Below are 21,589 nucleotides of genomic sequence, written 5' to 3'. Positions count from 1 at the left end.
TGCAGAAAAGTGACTCTCGAAAATTCATATCTTTTTTAAACACTGCTTGAAGCTAAATAAGACTAAATGCTGCTGTTATTTTCAGAGCGAGGCGCTTTACAAATGGAACCCCATACTACGATAGTCCCTGATGTGGCAGCAGCCATTTGGGACTGCCACGGGGGAGTTCATAGCTGAGCCCAGCACAGAGGAGTGGAGGAAAATCGGAGAGATTCGAAGAGTTGTGGGATTTCCCTCTCTGCTATGTAGCACTGGATGGGAAGCACGTGGTCCTCAAAAGCTCTGGATCCCAGTTCCTCAACTACAAAGGAACATTCTCGTTGCTTCTCTTGGGAGTTGTGGATGCTACTTATAGTTTCTGAGTGGTTGATGTCGGGCGCTACACAGACAAGTGATGGAGGGATTCTGGTCTACTCAGCCTTGGGTAAAGCGCTGCGCTGTGGCACCCTCCAAAAGTAACTGCCGTTACCAGGAGCTGGCCACTGAGGACCCTAGCCGCATGTCTTTGTGGCAGATGAGGCATTTCCACTCCGGAGACATCTCTTGAGGCCATTCCCTGTACGCATCCTTCCGCCCGAGTGACTGATGTTCAACTACCGTTTCTCCCGAGCTTAGATTGTGGTGGAGAATGCCTTCGGGATCCTCTCTGCCTAGTGGTAAAAAGAGGCGTGGAATGGAGGTGCATCATAAAGTTGCGGGGAATTGTGGGAAGGCCACCCGTGTTCTCCACATCTTCATGCGAAAAACCTCCCAGGCGTCTGCGGGAAGCATCCAGGTTGGAGAGGTGGAACCACTACCAGGTTTGCGAGGAGTTGCTGCCAACAACTCGACGAGAGAGACTGTCAGGTTTCGGCGGGCCTTTGCCCCCTACTTCTCAGCAGAGGGAACTGTCCCACAGCAAGACACAGAGTGATGCTCAAGCACACCCAAAACAGCTCTTTTAAGACCCACTCATACTCATGTTGTGTCAGCCGCACCACAGCTCCATCCGCTCCACTTCCTGTCAGTATGCAGACTCGTCACCGTCTTTGATGAGGGTGATGACTGTGGTATCTTTTTAGTCAGTAGTTGTGAGCTAATAAAGCTTCTATATGGCAAATATATACTGAATTACAGCACAGTATCATGAATGGTACAATAAAACCAGAGTAGCATCTGCACCATTTCCACACTGATTGAGGAGTATCTGCAACATTTGCACAACCAACATTGTCCCAGATGATCGCGCTACTCGTCACTTTAAACTGCATACACTCCTTGAAGTCTCAGCGCCCTAAGCACAATGGTCATTGCACCGGACTATTGCAATATTAGTCATTCGAACTGCTCTAAGTGCTAGAGGACTCTGCATCTTTTTGCACAATTGTTTTTTGTCAATGTCTTTATGTCTCCAAAGTGTTCTGTAAATTGACTGTCTGTTGTACTAGAGCGGCTCCAACTACCGGAGACAAATTCCTTGTGTGTTTTGGACATACTTGGCAAATAAAGGTGATTCTGATTCTGATTCTGATCACTGTCATGTACTCACAATACAGGGGACCCTTGCCATTATTGAATCTGGCCTGCTGAGCATTGGGATTATCATGAGTCACAAACATTTGTTTAATTTCACTTTCCAGTTTATCCACTTCACATTCCTCTTATTACATTGGTTGATTTATTGTAGTGAAATAATTATCATGAACCAAATTACTCTATTCATAGATTACAACTGTTTAGTTGTGGCTCATTTTACCTCATGAACAAATGACCTGGCCCATGTGTCCATTTTAAAAATGCACCATTGCAGCCCTTGCGCACAAATATTGTGTCATTTTTGTCATATGTCATTTTTACCTTCTAAATGTGATGTGGATGGGAGACATATTTGAGGCCACATGTCAAATGTTTAGGACCTGCACCAAAATCGGACTGGCCTTGGGCAAATATTTGGAACTCAATTGGCACAATTTTGTGTCCATATGTGTTAACTGTCTTTTCGTTTTAAAAATAAATCAAGAAGAGGATGATTTAACATCCATCCATCCATTTTCTGAGCCGCTTCTCCTCACTAGGGTCGCGGGCGTGCTGGAGCCTATCCCAGCTGTCATCGGGCAGGAGGCGGGGTACACCCTGAACTGGTTGCCAGCCAATCGCAGGGCACATACAAAAAAACAACCATTCGCACTCACATTCACACCACCGTGCTGCCATGATTTAACTAATTAAAGAAAATCTAAAAAATGTAAACATAATTGGAGGACTTGAAGAAAATAATGCATTCGTCGAGTCGAATGTCACACACTGATAACACTTTCGGGTACAACAGTTTGATGTGTGTCTCAAAACGCTACTGCCACCTACTGTGACCTATTACGCATGACAACCTTGGCGAACACTGAAGCAGGCCAGCGTGGTCTTAACAGTGGTTGTCAACTGTCACCCGCATATTCCTAATGTTGTAAAGTCGCGACCCACTTTCATATAAGTTGAGAATAATAAATTATTTTGTTTCAAAATAGCCTCTGAAAACATTTACAGTATACTATATTTGTAAATGCCGTTTCAGATGAGTTTGCTGTACCACCAAAGTCATATTGCTTGCCATGACATCCACCAGCCAGGCCGGGCTGCACTGTAGTTGTTTACAGAGGAAACTAATGGCGAGAGAACAAGGAAGCAACATTTCTTGTCACTTTTCAACTATGCTCCACGTGGGAAACTAATACGCCTCTGTACTGCACCCAAAATGCAAATAACAATACAACATACTGTGTAGACGACAAACTTACAAGCTAACCATGCTGTGCATTATGTAATTTCAAAGCATATGACTGAGAGATACGCACTTGTTTTAACCATTTTGTGGGGGTGCACCGTTCCTGGAGGTACTGCAACACCAGGTCAATGCATGGAGTGGACGGAACAAACCCCTATTCCATCACCCAGTTCCAAAAATCAATTTAACATATGGCCGCAGGCTAGGGGACGTATCAGATATTGAACTGATAAGAACAGATACTTCACTTGATTGTAGCCAAAAGGCCGAGAAGCGATGCCAACATAACGCCAGAAAAGACGACCTCATTCTCCAGCCTACAAGCCAAAGTTATGGTGGCACATATCGACATGATAATCACAGATGAGTCACATATGGACACGCCAAACAACAATTATGAAACGAATGTCAACTGTGTTGTTTTTCAACGTTTATATCGAAATAATGTTGTCAGATGCCCGTGTTCCTTGGTCACGTGGTCCATGTCGATCCAATAGAATGCGGAGGTTAACGCATATCTTTAGCCGTGTATTAAGTCTTAAACAACAAAAGAAATAATGAGTTATTTGTAATAACAATCGGTTGCTGGTATAATGTTGTGGCCACAAGCTGAATAGCTGTTTGCTCAACATTTTGACGAAAAAACATCAATGGCCCTGCCTCGCTCAACTACTTCCTGTTTCCTGCTTCAGGAAGTGGTTCTGAATTTGGAACGATGGGTGACACAGCAATAGAGACCCTGTCAAGCAGCTCCATGAAAATGTGGGTTTATGGTTTGCCGTTTTCCAAACATGTGTTGACAAACACATTACACAAGCTGCCATGGTGATACATCTCAATAAATTATAATCGTGTGAAAAGCGTAATTTCGTGAAGTAGTTCAATTCAAAAAGTGAAACTCATATTATAGAGATGCACCACACACACTGAAATATTTCATTTTTTTATACATGAATAATTTGAGGATTGTAGCTTAAAGCTAATGATGGCTCCAAATTCACCACCTCTAGAATCTAGAATATAAAGTAACAAATTTTAATGTAGAATTTAGGCAGGAATTTGCCCTCTGAAAAGTATTTTCCCAAGTGTTTAAAGAATCTCTATGTATGTATCAATTGAGTTTTCTATTTTTTTTTTAAAGATTCACCTGAGTATGATTACTACCATTACCAGTTACACAGACAGAGTACGTTGAAACAATATTTTATTTTTTCATGTCGACACAATATTTGATCAAAAATTTTTTTGTCATTCATAAGTTATTTCCAAGAGCCACAACAAACGCCATATTGCAATGCATCACACAATACGTGGCCGAGGATTCAGTTGCCTGTGATTATACACATGGCCAGGAGGTGGTTTCGTGTGCACATGAAGCATCAAGACATGGACCATGACTCGAACCAATGACCGAAGCGTTACGATGTTATGAAGCTTCATCTTGTCATTACTAACTGGTTCTACTACTCAGAGCAAACCCATGTATGCTAGAAATTACATCATACTGCAGTACCATAGCGTCATATGATGCACACTCCAGCTTTAAAAATGAGCAACATCCTCATTATTTTGAAACAATGACCAGGAGAGTGCGCGAACGCAGTCCCCCACTACCAGAAATTATGTATGAGGATGGAGCTGCCAGGCAAGAGAGCTAGAGGAAGACTGATGGATGTCGTGAGGGAAGACATGAGGGCAGTTGGTGTTCGAGAGGAGGATGCAGAAGATAGGCTTACATGGAAAAGGATGACGCGCTGTGGCGACCCCGAAAGGGACAAGCCCAAAGGAAAAGAAGAAGAAAAGAAAAATTCTGGTTTAAGAGAGACAAATGACTGGCCTAAATTTAAAAAAATCTAATGGAAACAAACATCTAGTCGAATGTAACATATTGATAAGACTTCCGGTTACAACAGTTGGATGAGGCCTACTGAGGCCTGTTGCGCATGACAACCTTGCCGATTTTTTCATCTCCATGTTTTGGATGCAGGTTCGAGAAGCATTATTAGTGATTCTCAACTGTTGTCACCCGCATGTTGCAAAGTCACAACCCACTTTCATCTAAGTTGAAAACAAATTATTTTATTTAAAAACAGCCTCTGAAAACATGCACAGTATATTACCTTTTTTAAATGCCGTTTCAAATGAGTTTGTTGTACCGCCAAAGTCACTTTGCTTGCCATGACGTCCACCAGCCAGGCTGGGGTGCACTATATTTGTTTACAGAGTAAACTAGCGGCTCGAGAACAAGGAAGTAACATTTCTTGTCACTCTTCCACCATACTCGAAATGGGAACATGGAGGCTGTGTTGTTTTTCAACATTTATATGGAAAGAATGGTGTCAGATGCTCGTGTTTTTGGTCACGTGATCCACATTGATCCAATAGAATGCGGAAATAAACGTATATTTTTTTAGCCGTGTATGAACAGTCTTAAACATCCGATGAATGATGAGTTATTTGTAATAACAATCGGTTGATGGTAACATTTTGTGGTCACAAGGAGAATAGCTGTTTGCTCCCTCGCCTCGTTCAACGACTTCCTGTTTCCTGCTTTGGTAACTAAAAGTAGGACTCTAGCGCCATCGACTGTAATGTCTTCCTCGGAAGTGGTTCGGGTTCATAAACCGTGGCTTTGAGGTCCACACAATAATGTGCAATAATTACGTATCATTTAAAAATCCCTACCTTCGTATTCTAAGCCTCGAGCCAATTAAAAGCACTGATGTGATAAAATTGTGAGACTAATATTTATATATCAATATATATATATATATATACATACACACACATACATATATATATATGTATGTATATATATATATATATATATATATATATATATATATATATATATATATATACGTGTGTATTGATTTTTATTTTTTTTTACTGTCGGAAAAGGAGAAACGGGATGTTTAAAAAAGGAATGTGAAGATTCTGTCTCCTAATAAAGAGACGGTAAGTCATAAGAGAGAGAATGACTGCATTATAATTTAGGTCAACCACCGATAAGAAAACGATTCCACGAGAATCTAAAGTGAAAAAGTTTACAGCACCTGGTATTCCCAGGCGGTCTCCCATCCAAGTACTAACCAGGCCCACCCCTGCTTAGCTTCCGAGATCGGACGTTCTCAGGGTAGTATGGCCGTAAGCCACATGGTCATCTGATAAGCAACATTTGATATTTAAAAAATATCATATTTCGCTTAAAAATATCTCGAGCGGATCGCGTCATCTTTATTTTCCAATTGTTGGCTGGTCTTTTTTGGATTTTTTTGTGTGGATGATGCGAACTCATTCTCAACACTACAAATGTGTGATCAGTGTGATCAGATCATAGATTTTGAAAAGTAAACACACTAGAGAATTTGAGAACAAAACTCAGACAAGAGCATGCAAAATCCTCTTGGACCGTCCACATCCTGGTCACCACCTCTTCAGAAACAGAATCATCTTTATTTGCCATGTATGTCCAAAAAACACACCAGGAATTTGTCTCTGGTAGTTGGAGCCGTTCTCGTACGACAACAGACAGTCAATTGACAGAGAACACTTTTGAGACATAAAGACATTAACAAAAAACAGTCGCTGAGCAATTAAGGGTTGCTAGTTATCTGGTAATGCCGGTAACAAATTTTGGGACAATTGTGCAAAAAGATGCAGAGTCCTCTAGCATTTAGAGCAGTTCGAAAGACGAATATTGCAATAGTCCGGTGCAATGACCATTGTGTAAAGGGCGCCGAGACTTCAAGCAAGTCGTGCGATAATCTGGGACAATGTTTATTGTGCAAATGTTGTAGATTCTCTTCAATCAGTGTGCAATTGAAGCAGATGCGACTGGCATGAGTGGCCAGTGTTGGTCAACAACAGATATGCAAATAGTGCAGCATGGCGAGACCACTACAGTGAGTGCACGAGTAATATATCATTGTCTTCTTCCAGCACCTTCCCCCAGGTAAGTGCTATCGACAATGCAAACTAAAACTAGCAGACATTCCAACACCTTCGTCCCGCTTGCCGTTAACTTCTTCAACAGTTCACTTGCAATTGCATTGTAACATGCTGCCAATTTGTCTTGAGATTGTTGTCTCTTGTAGGTCACCCTATGTTCCTGCCTCTTCTGGAAAAAAGTGTTCACTTCAGCCATTTGCATCCTTTTTGCAAAGTCTCCCACCATCTGTCCCTCCAAGTTCCTTTCCTAGATGCCAAACCGACCCATAACTTCTTCACCACCCCTGTTTCCTTCACCAACATGTCCATTACAATCTGCACCAATCACCACTCGCTCTTTGTCTGGGATGCTCAGAACTACTTTGTGGCGCTCCTAGAATTTCTCTTTCACCTCTTGGTCACAGCCCACCTGTGGGACATTACATAATACATAACACCCTCAATTTCAAGTATAAGCCTCATCACTCGATCTGAAACTCTTTTCACCTCCAAGACATTCTTTTAAAACAACCACGACTCCATTTCTCTTCCCGTCTACACCATGGGAAAATAACTTCAACCCTGCCCCTAAACTTCTAGCCTTACTGCCTTTCCACCTGCTCTCCTGGACACACAAGAGATCAACCTTTCTCATCATGTCAACCAACTCGCGAGCTTTTCCTGTCATAGTCCCAACATTCTAAGTCCCCACATTCAATTCTCGGCGATATGCTTTCCTCTTTTCTTTCTGCCCAAGAACTCGCTTTTCACCTCTCCTTCGTCTTCGACCCACAGTAGCTGAATTTCCACCGGCGCCCTGCAGGTTAACTGTGCCGGGGACCGATCCGGTATGGAATTATTTGGATGAAGGTTCATATTTGTTTGGCAACGTTTTAAGCCGGATGCCCTTCCTGACGCTTGGGACCGGCCTACAGTTTGCACTGGCTTGTACCCCCCATAGGGCTGCATTAAAAGACACCTAGCTTAATGCTAACATATTATGTGAAACACCATAGGCGGGCTTACGGAAATTAGCATAGATGTAACGTAACTATAAATCTTTAAAAAAAATAAATTAAATAATTCACCGGTACTACTTGAACACATGTAGCAGCAACACATACAGATAGCGTGCAACAATACAACAATACTCGTAGCCATATATTCTCTCTGTTCAGGAGGAACAACAACTATTACTAGAGCTTAGTTGGGGACGTTCTCAGCCTCTTATGCTTGCTCTTAATGACGCTGCATCTCTTCAGTAGACCCCAGTGCTGCCTGGCACATTGGTGCACCAGAAAACAATTATGCGATGGAGTGGTGCCACCAACAGTGACCTATGACATGGGGGGGTGTAAACTCTCACACAATGATCCCACATTATATTTGTAAGTTCATGGATTTTCTCCTGGTTCAGGTCCAGGGAGAGTTCCGGGAGATCGTGAAGACTGGACTCTGGGTTGGCGACTGCTTCATTTACACCAGCTCTCTGAACAGACTCAGCTACTTTGTAGGGGGAGAGATTGTCACTCTTGCTCACTTGGACAGGTCAGATATTTATGATTGCATTCAAGTCACCTTAAACTTCTTTTCAAGTCAGCTCCGGTCGTATGTAAAGTAATAGCAGTCCTCCTTTCCCCCTCATAGTCAGAGCAGAGGTGGAAGCGGTGTGCAGAGCTGGGTATTACTGCCTGTGGGTTCCGCCTGGCCCAGGAATGCCTTCGGCATGCTAAGGATTACGAGGGCTTACTCCTCCTCGCCACCGCTTCCGGTAATGCCCGTATGGTGGGCAAGCGGGCCGAGGGTGCAGAAAGGGAAGGCAAGAACAACGTTGCCTTTGTGACCTACTTCCTGCAGGGGAAGTAAGTACCACATGTGACTGAAGGGTCCTGATTTTGCGGTGAAAGTCACTGGTGTAACTGTTGTTCTGTCATCTTTTCCACACAGACTTGATGAGTGTTTCGAGGTTTTGATAAAAACCCAGCGCCTCCCTGAAGCTGCTTTATTGGCTCACACTTACCTGCCCAGCCAGGTGTCCCGTGTGGTCAGCCCGTGGAGCGAAAACTTGGCCGAGGTCAACCAGAAGGTGAGCACTGTGGTTTGACTGTTCATTTGGAAGTATATAGCTGTAATAAATCATTTGACCCTTGGTTTCATTTCGTGCATTTATGACATCTGATTTCATTGGCTTTAACTCATATCTGGTAAAAGGATTTAAAAACACATTTTTCATAATTTGGACAGACAATACAATTTAATGATGCACCGTATTTTTGGCCACCAAAAATGTTCTGCCTTTAATGGTCCATGGTGCATTTCTGGTTTTGGCCCGAAGGAATTGTCACCGAAATAAAACGGCCGAAACAGGATGTTATTAGGACGCATGCAAAACCTGCAGTCAGTGCGGTTGTGTACACTATATTTTATTTAAAAGAAGGAAGTATGCGGAGAGAGATGTCTTAAACTTATTTGCATGTGTTTTTCAGATCCACAAATATTTTTTTTAATGTTGTGTGTGCATTTCTCATTTGTAAATCTTTAATTCTGCTTGTAAATTGTTGAAGGTGCGTTTGTGGATCAGCAGGCACGCGCATTGATTCTTGACAAACTTAACGGAGTTTCAAGTTGAAAAGATTGACACGTGTGGGAAGGCCCTCCCTCTATCCACTAGATGGCAGTGTTGCTGTATCCATTGAGCACATAGACTGTGTGTGTGTGTATATATATATATATATATATATATATATATATATATAGTAGATGTTTGAGAGCTAGCAAATGTTCTTCTCATGTTCTAATTGCTGGTCATCAGGATTTGTTAGCTGATCATGATGTATTTTTACACACATTGATATCATTCTTCTTAAAAGAACAACTTTTTCTTCATAGGAGTTGACGCGTCAAGATGCCGTTTGTCTGCAGGTGTTCAAGAATGAAGAATAAAAGAAGAATTGTTGATTATATTGAGTTACTGTATATGTTTGTGTTTGGCACTAAATAAACTTGATATCCAGCTCTTAAATTTGCATTTCCAGTGTAATTAGTGGACTCCCCTTGCCAACTACTAGAGCAAACAGAATTAAAGAAGACAAAAAAAATGGTGTTTTGTTGCACATTTGTCACCCTTGGATGGACGGTAAGCGACATGTAGAATCAAGTGCCGCTATTGCTGTTATTTCATATACATTTATAGTAGCGATGGCTTTTGAGTGTACTGAATCAGTTCGTTCAAAAGCTTCGTTCGCTGAATCGTTCAGTTCTTTTTCACACAATCATTCAAGTGCTTCCTCGTTCAGTTAGTGATTCATCCCTGAGGTTCACGTTCACGCAACGTGTTCACTGAAGGACTATGCGTTGTTGTTGGCAGGTATTATAAACTAGGAAAGGCAGCGAGATTGAAAAAAACAAAACTTAAGATAAGTTATCACCTACCCATCTCTCTCATCAAGCTCTCGAACACCCGGCAGAACAAATACGTAGATGAATAAATAAACCTGTGGTGTTTACGTTACTTTTAGAAATAAACGTGATGAGAAACAAACTGATTTAAAGTATCATATTTGAATGATTAATTATGTATTATAAATAATTGTATATAATACTGAATGACTGGTTATATTATTTTACCTTGTGCGACCACGATGACTTTGACTGCACATTTTGACGCTGACGTTTTGGTCAAGGACAAATCACTTCAAGAAAAAGGCTAAAGGGTCGAAATTTGGCCACACTATTTTGAACAAGTGAAGCTTTAAAGTGCCACCATGGTGTCCATTCTGTCATTTTTTAAATTTAATTTAATTTTATATGTACAATATTAGTCATTCAAACTGCTCTAAATGCTCGAGGACTGCATCTTTTTGCGCAATTTTCCAAAAAAAAAAAGTACTGGCATTACCAGATAACTAGCAACCCTGAATTGCTCAGTGACTGTTTTTTGTCAATGTCTTTATGTCTCAAAAGTGTTCTCTGTCAATTGACTGTCTGTTGTCGTACGAGAGCGGCTCCAATTACTGGAGACACATTTCCTTCCTTCCTTTTTTGGACATACTTGGCAAATAAAGATGATTCTGATTCTGATTTCCATTATGTAACCACTGTGCATTTGTGTGTGACAGAATGTCTCACGTCCAAACCCAATTTTGGGTCACGGAACTAGAGTTTTGTATTAAAATAATATTTTCCCATTGCTGGTCTGCACTGGTGTAGCTCAGTGGTTACTTCCTCTAGAAATAATTCTACTGCAGAATTCATCTCTTCTCAATCCCTTCCAAGGGATCGAACCATGGGTGCTGTCCAGAGCTTTAAAAAAAAATATATATATATATATAGATAGACGCCTTTGATTTTCTTTGTGATCGTGAATTTGATAATATGAACGTTTTTGTTATAGCCATTGTCATTTTAGAGAAGTAAGCCGACATTTAAAGCAAAGGAAATTTATTTATCAAGCACATTTCATACACAAGGCAACTCAATGTGCTTTACATGAGTAAAATCATTTAAAAACAAAGAAAAACAGCTCATAAACATTTAAAACAAAGAGAAAAAAATTAAGATAAAAGTACAACTAAAACAGCGTACAGTGCAAGAAATAACATTTAAAAGTGGAAATGCTCGAAAAAGCATGAGAAAAAAGAAGAGTTTAAGAGTGGACTTAAAAACATGCACAAACATGGCTGACGTCACTTCTGTTGGCAACTTATTCCATTTGTGTGCAGCCGAATAGCTAAATTCTGCTTCACCATGTTTACTTTGTACTCTGTGCTCCATTATTTGACCTGAGTCTGTCGATCTCAGAGTCCGACTGGGTTTATATCCCATAAGCATTTCTTTCGTGTATTCAGGACTTCTACCATTTAGTGATTTATAGACCAGCTGCAGAACTTTAAAATCTATTTTAAAGCTCACTGCGAGCCAGTGTAATGACTTTAGAATTGGAGTAATATGCTCTGACCTCTTTGTTCTGGTCAGAACCCGAACTGCAGCTGTTTCATTTACTGTTTCATCAGGAACGTGGCATCCTCGAGTGTTACTTGGTCAAGAGGAGAACGTTTTTCCGGTGTGCTGTGCTGCGTTGTAGATAAATGTGCGCTCGCCAGGAGCGACACTGAAATGCAATATATTTCCTAATTTAAAAAAAAAAAAAAAAATGTAACTCAGCTCAGCGGTTACTTCCTCAAAAAGTATTTCGACCGCAGACTTCGTCTCTTCTCAATTCCTTCTTCGGGATCGAACAACCGGCCCCGTCCAGTGCATTTAAACCAACTATTTTCACCCCCGTCCAATGCGTATTCATTTGGATTTGCTCGTTCATGACATACAACCAAAGTTATGTTTCAATCTTTCGGCCATTTTCTCGTGCTGGTCTAGCTCAGTGGTTACTTCCTCAAGAAACAATTCTCTCACACATTCGCCTCTTCTTCATCCCTTACTCGGGATCGAACCACGGGCGCCGTCCAGTGTATTCCTTTTCTTTGCTTTATATTCCGAAACTGACAGTTCCTCGTGAATTGAAACCGAATGGTATAAATCACACCATCTTCGTACTATGTACAATGACATATGATTCATTAAACCTTGGAATTAGAGGAATGTAGCAATAAAAATATCTTTTCTCTGAGTGTGCAATACTCTCAGGTTCGGCTGAATTCTGTCTGAGAATTCAATATTCTCATGATGGAATCGACCCACTGCCGGCCGTCCAGTCTATTTTTTTAATTTCTTTTTTTCCATTGTCAACTGAATTTATTTTACTCTCAGTTGTACGAAAACATTTACTCTTGATTGTTAATTCAGAGTTCATGTAACTACATTATCATTAATGCATACGCCACGATGAATTTACTGGAAGAAAATAATTTTTCAACCATTTACGTGAAGTGACTCGACAGCGACTCTTATTGGTTGTAACTTTTTACGTGTAGAGTGGGCAGAGAGGAGTGTCCACATTCATTACGTGTACTTTGGAAATGCTAAAACAACAATAGTGCACAATTATTTAATGTTCGCAGAAAGTAAATTCGGCCTTTTTATTTTTTTACCTAAGTAAACGTCAGGAAATTAAGGATTGTGTGTCAAATCCGCAACAGCGTAAAACCAGTGATAATACTGACATCCGGTCCAGGTCGCTTTTTGAAAAGAACATTTTAAAATAAAGTCTCATGATAGCAGAAAGACAATATATTAGCAAAATAACCGTCACTGGTGAGGATAAGCGCTACAGAAAATGTATGACTCGATGTTTATATTGTTTGCTTGGGTGAGAAAGACATAAAGGTCAATAACAGTGAAACTTCACAAGTGGATCAGTTTCATTTAAGTGTTGTCAGTGCAGTGGACAAAATGAGCAACAAAAGTTACTTTTCTTGAAAAATAGCAGTGAATGTGTTTTCCATCCCCACGGGCCGGTTCTGGCCCGCAGGCCTTATGTTTGACACACCTGTTTGAGGCTGTTGCGTCACCACTTCCAAATATGAGATGCCGCACCCCCATTGCCGTCGTCGTCCTTCACACAAAGCGAGTGGAGTGTCAGTAATTTACTGACAACAGTGTTGCCAGTAAGTTACTGTAAAAGCCCTATGAAATGTCTTAGTGTAGTTATTATATATTGTGCATTTCATACACAAGGTAACTAAATGTGCTTTACTTGATTGAAAACATTTTTCAAAAAAGAACAAAAGACATTTTAAAACTGTACAAAAAAATAAAAGACAGCTAAAAAGCATTTGAAAACAAAGAGACAAAAATTATTAAAAATGTACAGTGAAAGAAAGATCATTTAAAAATGAAAATGTCCGAAGCATGAGGAAAAAAAAGAATAACATTTACACTTGGGGCTGATTGAAGCTTTGTTGGCAACTTATTCCATTTGTGTGCCGCATAACAGCTAAATGCTGCTTCACAATGTTTTCTTTGGACCCTGTGCTCCACTATTTGACCTGAGTGTGTCCCCATCCTGCCTCAAAGTCTGCGCGGACCAGCTTGCTCCAGTCTTCACAGTGATCTTCAATAGATCTGTGGAACTGTGTGAAGTACCATCCGATTTCAAACACTCCACCATCATCCCAATCCCCAAGAAACCTCCAATCCCGGGTCTGAATGAATACAGGCCTTTCGCTCTGACATCTGTGGTCATGAAGTCCTTTGAACGCCTCATGCTGGAACACCTCAAGAGTGTCACAGGTTCTCTGCTGGACCCCCTGCAGTTTGACGACTGAGCAAACAGGTCTGTGGATAACGCAGTCAACATGTGACTGCACTTCACCTTATAGAACACCTTGACGGCGTGAGGACCGATGCGAGAATCCTGTTCGTGGACTTCAGCTCTACGTTCAACACCATCATCCCCGAACTCCTCTCCTCCAAGCTTCTCCAGCTCAGCGTCTTGCCTGCCATCTGACAGTGGATTTACAGCTTTCTGAAGGGCAGGACACAACAGGTGAGGCTGGGTGACACAACCTCTACCACACGCACCACAAGCACTGGGGCGCCACAAAGATGTGTCCTCTCTCTGCTACACGAAAGACTGCACCTCAATGCATCCAGCTGTCAAACTCCTGAAGTTTTTAGACGACACCACAGTCATCTGCCTCATCAAAGAGGGTGACGAGTCTGCATATCGACAGGAAGTGGAGCGGCTGGAGCTTAGGTACGGCCGACACAACCTGGAGCTGAACACACATGATCTTGGACTTCAGGAGGCATCCTTCGCCACAGCTGCACCTCACGCTGTCCAACTGCCCCGTGTCAACCGTCGAGACCTTCATGTTCCTGGAAATTACAGTCTCTCAGGACCCCAACATCAACTCCATCCTCCAAAAGGCCCAGCAGAGGATGCACTTCCTGTGGCTTCTGAGGAAGCACGGCCTGCCACAGGAGCTACTGAGGCAGTTCTACAAAGCAGTCATCGAATCAGTCCTGTGTTGATCCGTCCTGGTTTGGTGCTGCCATAAAAAAGGACAAACTCCGACTGCAACGGACAATCAAAACTGCTGAAAAAATTGCCGGAATCCCCCCTACCCACCCTTGAGGAGTTGCACACTGCTCGAACTAAGACAAGAGCATGCAAAAACCTCTTGGACCTTCTACATCCTGGTCACCACCTCTTCCAGCTCCTTCCCTCGGGTAGGCGCGATCGATCAATGCATACTAAACCGAGAAGACATTCCAATAATTTCTTCCCTCTTGCCATTGACTTCCTAAACAGTTAACTTACAATTCCATTGTAACATGCTGCCAATCTTGTCTTCAGATTGTTGTCACATCTCTGTCGGGCCAATTTATACATTATTCGTGCACTCACTATTGTCGTCTCATCACTCTGCACTTTTGGCATATCTTTTGTTGACCAATACTGGACACTCAAGTGAGAAGCATCTGCACCATTTGCACAATTGACACTGTTCCATATTATAGCACTACTCGTCACTTTAAACTGCTAAAATTTCTTGAAGTGTCTGCACCATTTGCACAATCGTCACTGTACCAGATTATCACTCGATTAGTCATTTCAAACTGCTCTAAATTGCTAAATGTCACGATCGGCAATGGCGTAAGGGCAGATCCCAAAAAATAGACTCCAGGTCAGAGGTCCGAACAATTTTACTTAAATGGCAGGGCATGTGATGGCGAGACATCCATCCATCCATCCATTTTCTACCGCTTATCCGGGTCGGGTCGCGGGGGCAGTAGCTTTAGCAGGGATGCCCAGACTTCCCTCTCCCCAGCCACTTCATCCAGCTCTTCCGGAGGGATCCCGAGGCGTTCCCAGGCCAGCCGAAGGACGTAGTCTCTCCAGCGTGTCCTGGGTCGTCCCCGGGGTCTCCTCCCGGTGGGACGTGCCCGGAACACTTCACCAGGGAGGCGTCCGGGAGGCATCCGAATCAGATGCCCCAGCCACCTCATCTGGCTCCTCTCAATGCGGAGGAGCAGCAGCTCTACTCTGAGATCCTCCCGGATGACCGAGCTTCTCACCCTATCTCTAAGGGAGAGCCCGGACACCCTGCGGAGGAAACTCATTTCGGCCGCTTGTATCCGGGATCTCGTTCTTTCGGTCACGACCCACAGCTCATGACCATAGGTGAGGGTAGGAACGAAGATCGACCGGTAAATTGAGAGCTTCGCCTTTCGGCTTAGCTCCTTCTTTACCACAACGGACCGATACAAAGTCCGCATCACTGCAGACGCTGCACCGATCTGCCTGTCGATCTCCCGTTCCATTCTTCCCTCACTCGTGAACAAGACCCCAAGATACTTGAACTCCTCCACTTGGGGCAGGATCTCATCCCCGACCTGGAGAGGGCATGCCACCCTTTTCCGACTGAGGACCATGGTCTCAGATTTGGAGGTGCTGATTCTCATCCCAGCCTCTTCACACTCGGCTGCGAACTGCTCCAGTGAGAGTTGGAGCTCATGGCTTGATGAAGCCAACAGAACCACATCATCAGCAAAAAGCAGAGATGCAATACTGAGGCCACCAAACCGGACCCCCTCTTCGCCTTGGGTGCGCCTAGAAATTCTGTCCATAAAAGTTATGAACAGAATCGGCGACAAAGGGCAGCCTTGGCGGAGTCCAACCCTCACCGGGAACGAGTCTGACTTACTGCCGGATATGCGGACCAACCTCTGACTCCGGTCGTACGGGGACCGAACAGCCCGTATCAGGGGGTTCGGTACCCCATACTCCTTGGATCTAGGATCCAAGAGCGGGGAACCCAGGAACGCTCCTCAGGGCCGTAACCCTCCCAGTCGACCAAATACTGCACACCCCTGCCCCTTCTTCTGGACTCCAATAGTTCACCCACCGTGTACACTGGCTCACCATCAACCATCCGCGGAGGAGGAGGAGGAGGCACCGCTGGAGGACACAGGGGGCTGGAGGAAACCGGTTTGAGCAAGGAGACATGGAATACCGGGTGAACTTTCATGGTGGGAGGGAGCCGAAGTTTAACTGCCACCGGGTTGACAACAGAGTCAATTTCGAAAGGACCAATATACCGAGGACCCAGTTTTTTAGAACCCCCGGCCAAATGCAAATCTCGTGTGGACAACCAGACCTTCTCACCAGGACGGTAGGGAGGAGCTGAGATCCGATGACGATCAGCTAACTGCCTGTTGCGAGCCTCAGTACGGGACAAGGCCGCCCTTGCATCCCGCCACACCCGATGAGCCCTTCGGAGATGGACCTGTACAGACGGGACGACCACCTCCCTCTCCTGAGAAGGGAACAACGGCGGCTGGTAACCGTATGCAGTCATGAAAGGCGACCGTCCAGTAGCAGAGCAAACGAGGGTGTTATGCGCATATTCCACCCAAGGCAGATGAGAAGACCACGAGGAGGGGTGCTGATGGCAAACACAGCGAAGAGCAGCCTCCACATCTTGATTCGCCCTCTCAGCCTGGCCGTTGGTCTGCGGGTGGAAACCGGATGAACGACTAGAGGACGCCCCCAGCGCTTTGCATAACAACCTCCAGACCCGGGATACGAACTGCGGCCCCCTGTCAGACACCAGATCAGCAGGAATACCATGAACTCGGAAGACATGGTCGACAAGGAGATTAGCAGTCTCAAAGGAGGACGGCAGCTTCGGAGGACGGCAACAAAATGGGCCATCTTGGAAAATCTGTCGACAACACTCAGGATGACTGAGTTTCCTCCAGACAGCGGAAGTCCCGTGATGAAGTCCAAGGCGACGTGGGACCAGGGGCGGGAAGGAATAGGCAGTGGACGAAGAAGACCAGCTGGAGGACGATGGGACAGCTTGCTACGGGCACACACTGAGCATGCCGCAACATATTCTTTAACGTCCCTGCGTAGTCCCTGCCACCAGAACCGTTGGGAAATGAGGAAAAGTGTCCGACTGACCCCAGGATGGCAAGCGACTCTCAAAGTGTGTCCCCACTTCAACACCTCTGGACGTAAAACGACCGGAACAAACAAATTGCCATCAGGAACACCTCCCGGGGCCTGGACGTCCCTCCCCGCCTCCTCCACCTTCTTCTCAATGGTCTCCACAACAGGCTGAACAGCAGCCGGGCCATGCAGCCGAGACAAGGCGTCAGGTTTGCCGTTCTTCAACCCAGGGCGGTAAGTGATGATGAAGTCGAAACGGGTAAGGAACAGGGCCCAACATGCTTGACGGGGGTTGAGTCTTTTAGCAGTCCGGAGGTAAGACAGGTTCTTGTGGTCGGTGAAAACTTGAAAAGGTTCTTCCGTACCCTGCAGCCAATGCCTCCACTCCTGCAGTACCATGACAATGGCCAGCAGCTGTCTATTTCCCACATCGTAATTGGCCTCTGCAGGGCTCAGGCGCCTAGAGAAGAAAGCGCAGGGGTGCAGCCTCTGGTCGACCGGGGACCTCTGGGACAGGACCGCCCCCACACCTGAATCAGATGCGTCCACTTCGACAACAAAAGGAATGTCAGGTTTAGGATGATGTAACACAGGAGCCTTCACAAACAATTGTTTGATATGATCAAAAGTCACTTCTGCCTTAGGGGTCCATACAAATGGTATTTTATTGGAAGTCAGTCTAGTCAGAGGTCCCACTTTAAGGCTGTAATCTCGTATAAATCGCCTATAAAAATTAGCAAAACCCAAAAACCTCTGCAACTGCTTCCTAGATGTTGGAGTTGGCCAATCAACCAGAGCCTCGATCTTGGCTGGATCGGCCCGAAGCTGGCCCTTCTCCACAATGAACCCCAAAAACTGTACTGACTCCGCATGGAATTCACACTTCTCAGCCTTGACGTAAAGACGGTTTTCCATCAAGCGCTGCAACACCATGCGGACATGTTGGCGATGTTCACGTAGATCATGGGAAAAGATTAAGATGTCGTCCAAGTACACAAAACAGAATACATTTATCATGTCCCGGAGCACATCATTAATAAGACACTGAAACACAGCAGGTGCATTCGTGAGTCCAAAAGGCATGACTAAGTACTCAAAATGACCGAATGGAGTATTGAACGCACTCTTCCACTCATCTCCCTCCTTCATCCTCACCAGGTAATAGGCATTTCGCAGATCTAATTTTGTGAACACCTTTGCAGACTGCAAAGGGGCAAATGCCGAGTCCAACAGCGGGAGAGGATACTTATTTTTTATCGTGATGTCGTTAAGACCCCGGAAATCGACGCAGGGTCGCAGGGTCCCGTCCTTTTTATCAATAAAAAAAAATCCAGCGCCCACTGGCGACGATGAGGGACGAATCAACCCAGCAGCTAGCGAAGTGGAAATATAATTCTTTAATGCCTCTTGCTCAGGCTTGGAAATCTGATACAGCCTCGCACATGGTAGTGGAGCCTCGGGAATCAACTCTACGGAACAGTCGTATGGACGATGCGGAGGCAAAGACTGGGCGCGATCCTTACTGAACACGAGTTGCAAATCATGGTACTCGGCCGGTACTTTAGCCAAATCGATGTCCTCGTCTTGAACACGAGGGGTGGTAGTCAACATGGCAGACTGCAGACAATGAGAATGACAAAATAGGCTCCAATTCACAACCTGTAGTTGATCCCAATTAATATCTGGATTATGAAGTTTTAACCACGTTAATCCCAGCACAACTGGAGCAGATTGACAGGGCATTACAAAAAAATCGCCAAGATTCGATGTGATTACCCGAGAGCTTTAAACACAGTGGAGCCGTAATGTGTGTTGTAACGTCTCTCTGGGCACCAATACACTTTTCCTCCATTCCTCAGGCATCTTCTCACGCACTAGAATTCTATTGAACAAGCTGGTCAAAAACTCCACAGCCACCTCTCGTAGATGCTTCCATACCTCCACAGGAATGTCATCAGGACCAACTGCCTTTCCTTTTTTCATCCTCTTTAATGCCTTTCTAACTTCCCCCTTACTAATCATTGCCACTTCAAGGTCCACCACACTTGCCTCTTCTACTCTCCCTTCTCTCTCATTTTCCTCATTCATCAACTCCTCAAAGTATTCTTTCCATCTAGCTAGCACACTGCCGTCATCAGTCAACATATTTCCATCTCTATCCTTAATCACCTCACCCCATCTCTATCAATCTGTCTGGCCAGCCTGTATAGATCCTTTTCTCCTTCTTTAGTGTCCAACCTGCCATACATGTCATCATATGCCTCTTGTTTGGCCTTTGCCACCTCTACCTTTGCCCTGTGTCACATCTCAATGTATTCCTTTCGCCTCTCCTCGGTCCTCTCAGTGTCCCACTTCTTCTAAACTAACCTTTTTCCTTGTATGATTTCCTGTACTGTGAGGTTCCACCACGAAGTCTCCTTCTCTCCTTTCCTGCCAGAAGATACACCGAGTACTCTCCTGCCTGCCTCTCTGATCACCTTGGCTGCAGTGGTCGTCTTCTGGAAGCTCCTCCTGTCCACCGAGAGCCTGTCTCACCTCTTCCCGAAAAGCTGCACAACACTTGTCCTGTCTCAGCTTCCACCACATGTTTCTCTGCTCTGCCTTTGTCTTCCTAATCTCCCCCCCCACCAGAGTCATCTTACACACCACCATCCTACTATGCTGTCTAGCCACACTCTCCCCTACCACTACCTTACAGTCGGTAACCTCCTTCAGATGACATCGTCTGCACAATATGTAATCCACCTGTGTGGTTCTACCTCCGCTCTTGTATGTCACCCTGCAGGTTGACGGCGCCGGTGGCACCTAAAACACATTAGTCTATCTCTGGTTTCTAACTTTAAATTCCCCAAAATTTGCAACCCTACTCTTCACAGTTCATTTAAAGCCCTGCAGCTTCACTGCGCTCACCAGCGCATGTGTGCTTGTCCAGCTGATACTTGTAAGAGAATCTCTGCTCGCAGATATTGCAACTCAGCACCTTTGCACCAGTGTGTCTTCTCATGTGTCTCTTCAAATCAGAATTTGTGTAAGTTATTTTGCCACACACTGAGCAGGTGAAATGTTTATCTGCGCTGTGTGTTCTTGTCTGTCTTTCCAACTGGATTCTATGAGAAAATCTTTCGTTGGAAATGGAGCATTTAAAAAGTTTCTCCGCAGCGTGCGTTCTCACGTGTAGAACAAATCCTGAACCCTCGTGAAATTGTTTGTTGCAGAAATAGCAGGAATAAGGTTTCTCTCCCGTGTGTATCCTCGTGTGTTTGGTCAAGCTTGACTTTTGAGAGAATCGTTCGTTGCAGAATGAGCAGGCGTACGGCTTCTCCCCGGTGTGCGTTCCCATGTGTGTGGACAAATGTGACCTTTGGGTTAATCTGAGGCCACACACTGAACAGGTGTAAGGTTTTTCTCCAGTGTGTGTGCTACCAAATAGGCCTTCATTGAGAATCTTTTCGCACACACCGAGCAGGTGAAAGGCTTCTCTCCTGTGTGCAGCACCTTGTGTCTAATGAAAGTGCTTCTCAGTTTGAAACTTTCTCCACAAACTGAGCATCGGAATGGTTTCTCACCCGTGTGGCATCTCATGTGCCAGATTAAAGTGTCCTTCATGTTAAAGCTTTTGCCACAAACTGAGCAGGTGAAAACCTTTTCTCCCGTGTGCACCCTCATGTGTCTATTCAGCGTACACGTGGCACTAAAAGTTTTCCCACATTCAGAGCATTCCACACGTTTGTTCCAGTCACCTTTGCTCGTGACAGGAGAGTGTGTTGTTATGTCATCACTGTGTGATCGTGAAATGAGACTATATTGATGAGAATGTAGCAAAAGCCAATATTGTACTGTATAAAAATAAGGAACATTTAAGCAGTCTCATGTAATGTACATTCTCTTGGGCTCTGTTTGGCTGCTGGTAACTTTTAGTTTGGCTTTGAAGCCCAGCGATAGGCCCCAACTTCCCTGAAACCTTGAGGTATACAGCCTAAGAGCCAGAGGAAGATCCCGACCATACAGGAGAAGATCAAACTCCTGGATTTGTTTCGGGAAGGACG

The 21,589-nt window shown here is 44.4% G+C and overlaps 1 protein-coding gene, 1 non-coding gene and 1 pseudogene across 2 annotated transcripts; 1 reads left to right on the top strand and 2 right to left on the bottom strand.

The window, feature by feature from the left end:
* The first annotated feature begins 369 nt into the window (after positions 1-369).
* On the top strand, positions 370-9,667 carry LOC133399415 (uncharacterized). The gene is made up of 6 exons (XM_061670996.1): positions 370-455; positions 755-909; positions 8,082-8,236; positions 8,336-8,550; positions 8,636-8,774; positions 9,578-9,667. The coding sequence occupies exons 1-6, from the start codon at positions 370-372 to the stop codon at positions 9,629-9,631; spliced, it is 804 nt and encodes a 267-aa protein (XP_061526980.1). The 3' UTR covers positions 9,632-9,667.
* LOC133399434 (U2 spliceosomal RNA) lies at positions 2,846-3,036 on the bottom strand. The gene has a single exon (XR_009768205.1). It is a non-coding gene; the product is annotated as a U2 spliceosomal RNA (small nuclear RNA).
* LOC133399427 (5S ribosomal RNA) lies at positions 5,803-5,911 on the bottom strand (annotated as a pseudogene).
* Positions 9,668-21,589: the final 11,922 nt, after the last annotated feature.

Source organism: Phycodurus eques, chromosome 2 (assembly GCF_024500275.1).
Source record: "Phycodurus eques isolate BA_2022a chromosome 2, UOR_Pequ_1.1, whole genome shotgun sequence".
NCBI lineage: Eukaryota > Metazoa > Chordata > Actinopteri > Syngnathiformes > Syngnathidae > Phycodurus > Phycodurus eques.
The sequence above is the reverse complement of the archived record's forward strand: the minus strand, read 5'-3'. Positions and strand labels throughout refer to the sequence as shown.